We start from the raw sequence: 9,510 nt of genomic DNA, 5'->3' as shown, positions 1-9,510 counted from the left end.
CCCTCCTCTGGCTTGAGAGTTTTCCTGGCACCTGCGGGCCTTCCTTCCTTGATCACCAGCTCTTCAGCTACAACCTGTGTCAGGAGTTTTAGAGTGGGTCAGTCTGTCACCTGTACCTTCGCTCATCTAGGCCTTCTCCCCCTCCCTCCCTCTTCAGCAGTCTCTGTTTCCATCCCACACCCATCCTATTGCCACCTGGAGTTTAAAAGAAATGCCATGAAGACACTAGTCCTGGAGACGGAGTCTAAGACACTTTGGGGCTCCCTGTCTCGATTTATTCCCCTGTAAAACAAAGAGGTTATAAGGCACGACATCTGTAAATGAGCAGTCCTCAAAAGAAGTTTCCATGTTCAAGGCTACTTTGATTCTGATGATCTTGACTACCGGTAATTACAGTAGCCAGCTCAGTCTGGTTTTATCCATCTTGTCAATTACCTCTGGACAATTTTTTAAGCCCAGACTGACATGCATTCCACCTAACCCCCTCAAGCATGTGCTCTGAGAATGCAAATCCAGCTAATGCTAGTTTATGCAAAAATATAATTAGGAAGAGAAATGCATTGCCCCCCCCAAAGCCAAATAAAAATGAATTTTGTATTCTCTGAAGTATGCTTTCCATCTATGAATGCATGTAATTGGAAGTTGCCCATTAAGGTGCTCGTGATAAATGTGCTTTCTGGCCTGGTCTATGTTCAAGAAGTGCCTGATTAGTGGAGAATGCTTCCCCCACCTCCTTCTGAACCTGCCTAGAGCTGGAAAAGAGGTTAGGGATGACTGAGTGTGCTGCTTCACTCTTCTCGTTAGGAATCAGTCTCCATAAGAACAGAATGTATTGGTTTGAATACATGCATGGGGGAAAAAAAGCACAGGTGTGTCCTTCCCACATATTTGGTATTGAAGAGCCTCAGCCTATCCTCTGTGTGCCACAAGTCACTTCCCCAGAGAGAACCATAGCATGACATCTCTGCATGGGTGCCCCAGGAGGCCATAGCCTCTCCCACTGATACCCAGTTGCCCCCAGCCAAGTCCAGAGCCCTCGACTGTTGGCTTCAACTTTCACACAACCCAGCAGCGGGTATGGCACCAGGACAGCACAAAGCAGGAAAACAGAACTGCCCCAAATCATGGGGCTTCCAGGTCTACTTCTATGGAGTCTCTGGGAAAGAACCAGCTCAGCCTTTGAACCTCACTGCCCAACCAGGCTGCACTGTTGGGGTTCAAAGTGTAAGTTTGGCAAAATGAAGTTGCACCCCCTGCTCACATTGGGTAAACTGTCTCAAGCAGAGAGAGCCAGGTGCTCCGCTGGGGGACAACACCTTAATTCCCAGCGCCACTTTTGGCACACAATCCTTTTGCAGCTTTTCTTCAAACCAGAGTTCTTCCTGATCACATCACCTCTCAGGCATTCCCAGTCAGAGCCTCTCTTCCCTCAGAAAAGCCATCTCATGATTCCTCCTTCCCAGTGTGATGTAAACCCCTTGAACCTCTTCCCACAAGGCACGCCTACCAATGATGCCCATATCCACTCTCATCAAGGACATCATGAGCTGCCACTTTCCTGAAGACTGTGAGCAGGAGGCCTCCTCTGGGGAGAAAACTCTCCAACCCGGTCCTCAAGAGAGCACCTATATGGCAGGTTCGCACAGCCAGCACCACAAGCCCCCCTCTCCCTGATCTCGAAGGCTCCTGCCCAGAGCCACTCAAGCTATGCGGACCTCTCTCAGTGTGTCCTCCTCCTGCCTGCGCGTTCCATTTGTTTCACACATGGTTCCAGTTTATCTCCTCTTGGCAGGTTCCTAATCTCTCTTTTCTCTACCCTCGACCAAGCCCACCCCACAGGCCTTCCGACACAAAACCCTGCACCTCTCCCCTAGGAGAGCAGCATGTGGTCTGGGACACGTGGCATTGCCACGCTGTGCCTGGTACCAGCTGAGAGCAGAAGCAGAGGTATCTCAAAATGCAGAGCTCTTTCAGGGTGAAAGAGCCAAATCTGGAAAGTCTAGAATCTCTCAGCCTCCAGGTCTAGGACACAAGGGGCACCACTAGGTCTTCATAAGAGACAGAACCCTTCTGGGCCTTTCCTCAAACAGTTCTGTCAGAACATTGCTCTTTCCACCCCTTCACCTGGGGTGAAGAAAATGCTTACTCCTCCTTCAAGTCTCAGCCTAGATGTCACTTCTTCCAGGAAACCCACCAGGAATACCCCATACAAAGTTGGCAAGGTTCCCTGCCCTTCTTTTGTGCACCCCTAATAATACCAATCACCCTGCTCTGTCACTGGGTCTCTCTCTTCTTCAAAGTCCTAAGAACTGTTTAGGGAAGGGACCATGCTTAGTTGACTTTCCTTCTTCCTGGTCTGGCAACCAGTACTCAACAGGAGCTCAATAAACGCTTGATGGATGATTGAATGTTTGGGTGGAGATCTTGAGGAGGAGGGAGTTGACACCACCCAGGGGCTACTCACATGCTGTCCAGAGAGGTCTTCCACAGGCTGTACCGGCCTTGTCTTTGGCTTGCCATGGCTCTATGTTCCCTCCAGGTTTCCATGAGGCTGGACAGAAGTGAATGGGGCAGGGCAGGGGAAGACAGTGAGAGAAGGAATGAACACACTGTGAGTTACCCAAAGATATGCCACCAGCTCAGTCAGCCCAAACTGAGGGTCTACTCAGGGCAAGAGCATGGCTCCTGCTGCCCAGGCCCACAGGGCTGAAATGCTCAGCCTGGAGGCCAAGACAGAGTCCATCTTAGAAAGTCAAGGGGCTCCTTAAGGGTAAACAACCATGCTGCAGGCATTTGCACCTTTCTGAACTTGGTAATTTGAAAAGAGCAGTCATTGTTCCATCAGGAGGCCTGGATTCTGTCCTCACCAAGGTGGGTGACAGTGGGCAATTCTCTCTCCTCTCTGGGCCTGTTTTCTCCTGTACAAGGGTGGGGTCCAGCTTATCCAGCACGGATATCTACTCTGGGTTTCTAGCATGGAAGGCTTATATTTTATTGGTCATCCTTTTCACTGAAGATGCTCCTGATCCAAACTAGACCCAGCAGAAGATGAGGGATGGCCACCAAGGCTGAGGATGGAAGAAGGAAGTATCTGGGGGCAGAGTGGGAAGGGACTAGAAACATAGGAAAAGTCAGAGATCCTTAAAAGGTTAATCACAGCTTCCTTAAAAGGTTAATCACAGTCTTGGGACAAGTTCAACCAAGGAAAATTCTAGAACTTCAGGAGAGAGAGGGAATGATGAAGGAAGGGCTTGAAGAGGCCTGGTGGATTCCTCCGGAATCAGTTCATACTAGGTAGTGAAAGGGTAATGGAGGGGCATCTCTGTGACAAGCCTCCAGGGACAGGGGACAACGAGGCCGAAGAAAGCTAAGGCAAGAGCAGCCCCACACCGCCCCCCCCCCCAAGTCCAGTGGGCAGGGATGTGGACAAGAAGAGCCCCAAGAGCCCAAAGTAAAAAGAAACCAAAACAGAGGAGCAGCCATTGCAGTAATTGGCACCAACCTCAGTTCTAGTCTCTCCTCCACTAGGAACTGGCTGTGTGACTTCGGGCAAGGAACCTAATCTTTCTGGTCCTCCATTGGGATAATAACACGACTTGCCTGAAGACAGTGGGTGACTAGATGATCTTCTCATGACTGCTTCCTGGGCCGAGATCAGAGACGGTGTGATCCCTCTCACTCTTCCCTCTTTTCTGCCTTTCTCCCCCTCGTGGACTTATGCCCACTGGGTCAAGGGGGACCCATCTCCCATCTGTGCCCCGGCCACCTGGGCTGCCTATGGCGAGCAGTCAGCACAGAGGGTGCGGAGTTCTGACAGTCTGACCCACCAGGGTTGGAAAACCCCATGCCCACCTTGGCCCTGGCGCCTCATGAGTAAATGAACAAGCCAGTGAGACAGTGAAAGGAGAGCAAACGAGAATTCTGCCTGGATCTTCAAAGCCCAGCCGGCCCCCTTGCAGCCCTCCTACACCACACTGCGGGGGCTGGCCGGGTGGCTCAAAGCAGAAGCTGAAGACGCCACTCCTGGTCTGGCCTGGCCAGGCTCTCGCCAGCCCCGGCTCTCGCCGGTCCCTGCTGGCAGAGATCTGAGCATGCAGATCCCTCTGCCCAATCACCCAAGCCCCACCACCACCCTGGCCCTGCCTCCCCGGGAGCCACAGTGAGCTGGGGCCTCCATGCAGAGGCCCTGCGGTCTCTCTTCGCTCAGCGGAGATACCGAAGCGCTTTTTGGCTTGGATCTTTTAAGAGCTGCAGGTACCACCACCATTAATGCCACAGGGGAGATGCATGATCCCCCACCCTAAGTCTCCTGGGCTGTTACTTCCCAGGACAGTACACTAGGAGCCGCCATGAGGAAGGCCTTCTGCAGAAAGAAGCTATACAGTATTATTTCGCTGGGCTTTGTAGACAGAAACATTATAAGCCGGGGGCAAAAATGCACCCCCTTGGCCAGTGCATCCAAGGCCCAAGATCCTTCACTTAAAGCAAGCTGCAGACCTTCTGAGAGAGGACAGGCTCGTTCCTGGAGCCCCGCAGAGCTGCAAGTGAGAAGCTCAGAGGAGGCTGATCACCCCAAAATAGACTTGTTTTTTTTCACAACTTTTTCATGAGGCCTTGGCATCTCTTGCAAGCACGGAAAAAAAATAGCCTGAACTGTTAACAAATAAAGATTATAAAAAGCCCCAACTGTTCCCCATGGCTTTCCATGTGGCTGCAGTGTTCTGGTGGGGGGGGCAGGGAGGAGGCTGAGAGGGAGGCCTGGGGAGATGTGTGTCCAGGAGTCCCCAGTCCCCTTTCCTCTGACCCACTGTTCCCCTTTGGTAGCTGGTCCTGCTAGAGCTCATAGGGGTAATAATCCATGTTAGGGATGGGAAAGATTTTTGCTGACCCGCAGAGGTGGTCCACTGTTGAGTGTGTATTACTGTTTACTGCTTCCAGATAAAGGAATGCACGGCATGGGACCGGGAATCTTAAAAACGGAGACTGGGACAGGGTTTGTTTAGTAAACATTTAGCGGCCTCAGTGTTCCTGTCAAGGTCAGCTTAGTCTGAACTTGGACCCTGCCTTCAGCATCGCCACCTGTCAGTAACCAGACACGAGTTTCGGGCTATAGCTGCTTTGGGCCCAGGTTAGAGGATTGTGTGGGGCTTCCCAGGAAGGGGCCTGGCCCTCACCTGCACTCCGGGCTCTCCTTGCAGGACTCTAGGCCAGACCCTGTAGAGCACCCCACACCCCTTTGCTCTAGCCCCGGAGCCTTTTTGGTACTCGGACCTCCAACAACACGATAACGGACTGGATGCAAAAGGCGCTGGAGCGCATTCTGGAACTGGGTTCCCATCCCCTCGGGGTTCTCAGGAAAATCAGGTGGTTGACCTGGATGATATCTAAGGAGCCTCGGGCCCTGACTTCTTAATAACCAGAAGAAGAGAGCTCCCCCAGCTCCCGAAGCTCCACGTCCTCCACAAAGTCTGGGACCATCCACAGACCTGCTCCATCCACCATGAAGGCCGCCTTTCTCTTCTCCTTCTTTCTTCCTTACCTCTCATTCTCCCTTTTCTTAGCCACTCCCCTTCCCCCGATTCTTCCCTCTCCTTTCCTCTACCTCCTGGGCAGAGAGATCTAGAAAAATATCGGCGCACGGCTACGGCTTGGTCCAAGGGAGGGGGGCAGCTGGCGGGCAGAACTTTCCTAGAGTGGTGAGGGACCAACAGGACAAGTCTGTGGACTTCTCTGGACCTGAAACTCCTCCCTTAGGCTCCTAACAGCACCAGTCAGCCAGCTCCCTGGGGAGATTCAGCCCCTCTCAGGGTCAGGGCCCCCCAGGTCTCAGGAGGTGAGGCCATTCCCAGATTACTGGACCCCCAGGGCAAGGCACAAAGTGAGGCAGACCGAGGGTAGAGGAGCTGGTCGCTCAGGGTTGGAAGCTTCTCACAGAACAGGTCGGTCCTTTAGCAAGCCAGCCTGCGGCACTGGTCCCCCGGCACAGTGGCTGGGTCAGCAGGGGGCTGTTACGCAGGCTCTTAGAAACTCAGTCTGGGCACCTCAATGCACACCTCCAGTTCACTGGGTGGTTTGAGGCTTAGCACGTGCTCGGAGAAGCTCACCCCTGTTCATCCCATCTTTCTCCCAACTCACCCTCTTCTTTCTCCTAGGCGACACGTGCTGAGCTGCCTGGGAGCATGAGCCCGTGGGTGCAATCCTGGGGCTGGAGGAACGCCCCCCGAAAGGAGAACATCCTTGCACCCTCTCCATAGCCCGAGAGGGAAGCCTGGGAGCGGCAGAGCGGTTTTGGCAGACCTTGGTTCACAGCTGTCCCAACCACTATCCTGTACAGGCAGAACTGGGACCGCGGGGCCACAGGCCTGAGAGGACTCAGAGCATGGACCACGCTCCGCCTCTCTGGGACCTGCATCCCCAGCAGCCTGGCTGGGCCAAAGGTGATCGCAACTGGTCCATGCGATCCCAGGCACATCGCTTACTCGCCCCGAGACCCTGGGGAAGAAATGAGGCTTGTTTGCTCAGTCATTCATTTCCCTTGTGTTTTGCATATCACAGACATGTGAAACTCCTACTAGTGCCCAACACTGTGCTAGAGATGACGGCAGTTCTTAAAATAGTGATGCCATCCCCATCATCCAGAAGCTTCAACCTCATCATCATAATCCTCATTTATCAGAAGCCTGTTAAATGTCTGGTATTGGGCTAATGTCCTGCTTCATTTACACTTCAGAACAACCCTCTGAAGAGGGGCTCTGACCCCTGCTGGGCAGGTGGGGAAACTTCAAGAAGCCACATGACTTGCTACTGTCACAAAGTGGGCTGGCCCGAGGCTCTCAGAAGAGATGGCACTGTCCCTGAGCCTCCTCCAACCTTGGGCCCCGATTTTAGAGCTTTAATGTATTGTTCTGAATTCATACAAAATGACTCTTTATCAGGGAAACCCGATGGTGGAGACTACAGCATGTGCCAAGTCACACGGGGAGTCTGTGGCTGTGTGGGCTCTAGGGCTGGGGCCCCTTCCCCAGTCTCAGTCTCTGTGGGCTTCAGTTTGCTCGTGAGTGAGACCAGTTGGTGCTGGTGATCCCTGCCGGTTTTGAAATTCTGACCATGTGAGGTTATCATGCGACATGGTTTCTGCCATCAGGGAGGGTCGCTATAGGGAGACAGATGGCAGAGAAGCAGGAATGGCTCATATCCCTCCCAGCCCCCACTAACCCTGCAAACCCGGCCCCAGAAGAAGTGGAGAATGTGGGAAAGTTTTCATGCCCCGAGGAATGGTCTTTGAACTCAGTTGATGGGAGATACACACACACACACACACACACACACACACACACGTGTGTGTGTGTGTGTATATATATACATACATACACACATATGTATATATACACACACACATATATGTATATGTATACGTGTGTGTGTGTGTGTGTACACACATCCTGTCTATGTCAGAGAAATGGACAGGTCTTAAGAGCTGGAAAAAAAGAAGTATGCCGTGGAAGTGGAGGCACAAGGAGGAGAGAGAATTAGAGCCCAGGGCAAAAGTCACCCAGAAATAGTGACAGCTAAAGCCTTAAACGGTCACTTCACAGGGTACCTCAGCTGGTCTGACTCCATGGGCAGGCCTGTGCCTTTCACCTTCGCTACAACCCACAGCCACCCACCTCTCAGCATCTGCCCTTTGTCTGAGTGACCGAGCAGGACATCCTCGGGCCCCAAGAAGCCTCAGTGTCAGCTTTGTCCCTTCCAAAAGGAGGTGACAGCAGGCTGGCTGGGGGCTCTCTGCTGCCCTGAAAGGCATTTTTCTTCTGCTAGCCTGAGTTTTTGGCCAGGTGCGACTAGAAAGACATGCCCAGTCGGGTGGGCGGGAGCAAGAGTGGGTGAGGATTAGAGTCAGGGATGCTGATCCATTTCTTTTGGAGAAACAGATCTTCCTGCTGCCAGGATCAGGTGGCTCCTGGAGTGGGGAGGGACATTGAGGGGCTGCGCAGGGTACCAGACTGAGGGTAAGGAGAAGCCAGGTGCAGGAAAACAGGCAGAGCCGAGCTATTTGCAGAACTGGCCGGGGCCACTGGGGCTGGAGAAGGGCAGAGGCAGAACTGGCATGGGGGCTGAGCTTGTCCCAGAAGCACAGGGTGCCATTGCACTCCACCCTGGTCCCTGGCCGCTGATTGGGTAGTATGAAAAGGGCTCTTGGAGGAGGGAACCCTGCTCCCCTTCCCTCCTGGTGAGATTCCAAGGAGAGAGTGGCATCCAGGCCTGCCCTGGCTCTTGGTCCCTGTAGATACTGACCCCTGATTCCTTAACGCTCCTTCCCCTGCCTTCACATCTCCCTCCTTCTCAGGAGATCACATTCTGAGAACTGCTCATTGTCCTGGGTTCTGGAAGCGACCAGTTCCTTGAGGACCGGTGGAGCAGCCAAAGCTGGAGCTCCTCATTTTTCCCCTAGGCACAGAGAAAGGGTCCCAGGGGGTGGTCTCAGGATGGCAGGGCCTGGGTCATAGACTTACCTGCAGTCTTCCCTCTGGGGCCCAGCTGGCCTGTCACTGCTCCCTGTCTGGAAGCAATGTCCTAGGCCAAGTCAGGGGGAGGGAATGTGTGAAGAACAATACACAGATTTAAGGGCCGGGATCACAAGCCTCGGCCTATGGGGAGCCAGGTAAGGGTCATGGTTACTGTATCCAGGGGTGGGACTAGCAGGCCAGCCTCCTGGTCAGTTGCCTCCCCATCCAGGTCTGTGCAAAGCCCAGAGATAAGCCACTTGGGCCGAAGGCCCCACTCCCAGCTTTGGACAGGTGCTCATTCTTGGTATCTGGGCCCAGCCCCTGGCCCCCAGGGCCTTTTTTTTTTTGGTCTGCCCTCAGGCTCTCATTCTGACTTCTGTCTTGGCCTCTCCCCCTCCCTGGTGACTCACATTGCTTTGGAATTTCACTCACTGGCTCTTTCTGACGCACATCCTGGGAGCCTGGCCTAGAGCCAGGGAACAGCGGGGTGGCTGCAGCCCCACCCATGATTAATTTTGGCAACCTGAGCTGGAGGCTCCATAGAGGCAAGCAAGGCTGGAGAAGCGAGATGGGAGTTGGGGAGTGTTGCTGGGCAGGAAGCCTTTCTTTCTGCTTCTGCTCCTTTGCACTCAGGTAGGAAAATAAACAAGGGGAAAGCTATAAGCTTGTAGCAGTCAGACATTACCTGTCTGGCCAGCCAGGACACTCGAGAAGATTGAGCAACTGAGTTCAAAACCTAGCCTGGCCACTGTGCTCCTTGGAATCGATTTCTGGACCTCAGTTTACCCTTTTGTGAGTCTTAGAAGTTTGAGATCCCTCCGTGTGAACACCAAGAACAATGGCTTTGAACTCGGTTGATGTAGCCTCATATCTCTCACAATGGCTTGGACTCTGTTATCTCCCTATTTTGAGTATGATGTGAGGGGCTAGTGTGGGCTGGGGCTGAGGAGAGGGACAGGGGGAGTTGACCTGACAGTGCACCAGGCTGGGATGCGTTCTGCCC

The 9,510-nt window shown here is 53.3% G+C and overlaps 1 protein-coding gene across 2 annotated transcripts in view; it reads right to left on the bottom strand.

The window, feature by feature from the left end:
* Positions 1–8,580, bottom strand: part of RHOBTB2 (Rho related BTB domain containing 2) — a 29,285-nt gene extending 20,705 nt beyond the window's left edge. The window contains exons 1-2 of one of the 2 annotated variants that reach the window (XM_059371755.1): positions 8,514–8,580; positions 2,465–2,551 (exon numbers count right to left, since the gene is read on the bottom strand). In XM_059371755.1, the coding sequence (XP_059227738.1) occupies positions 2,465–2,547 (83 nt within the window). In that variant the 5' untranslated portion in view covers positions 2,548–2,551; positions 8,514–8,580. The remainder of the gene's footprint in view (positions 1–2,464; positions 2,552–8,513) is intronic. The other variant, XM_059371736.1, reaches the window with a different exon arrangement.
* Positions 8,581–9,510: the final 930 nt, after the last annotated feature.

This window comes from Mustela nigripes, chromosome 1, assembly GCF_022355385.1.
Source record: "Mustela nigripes isolate SB6536 chromosome 1, MUSNIG.SB6536, whole genome shotgun sequence".
NCBI lineage: Eukaryota > Metazoa > Chordata > Mammalia > Carnivora > Mustelidae > Mustela > Mustela nigripes.
This window is presented reverse-complemented; position numbering and strand designations above follow the sequence as displayed.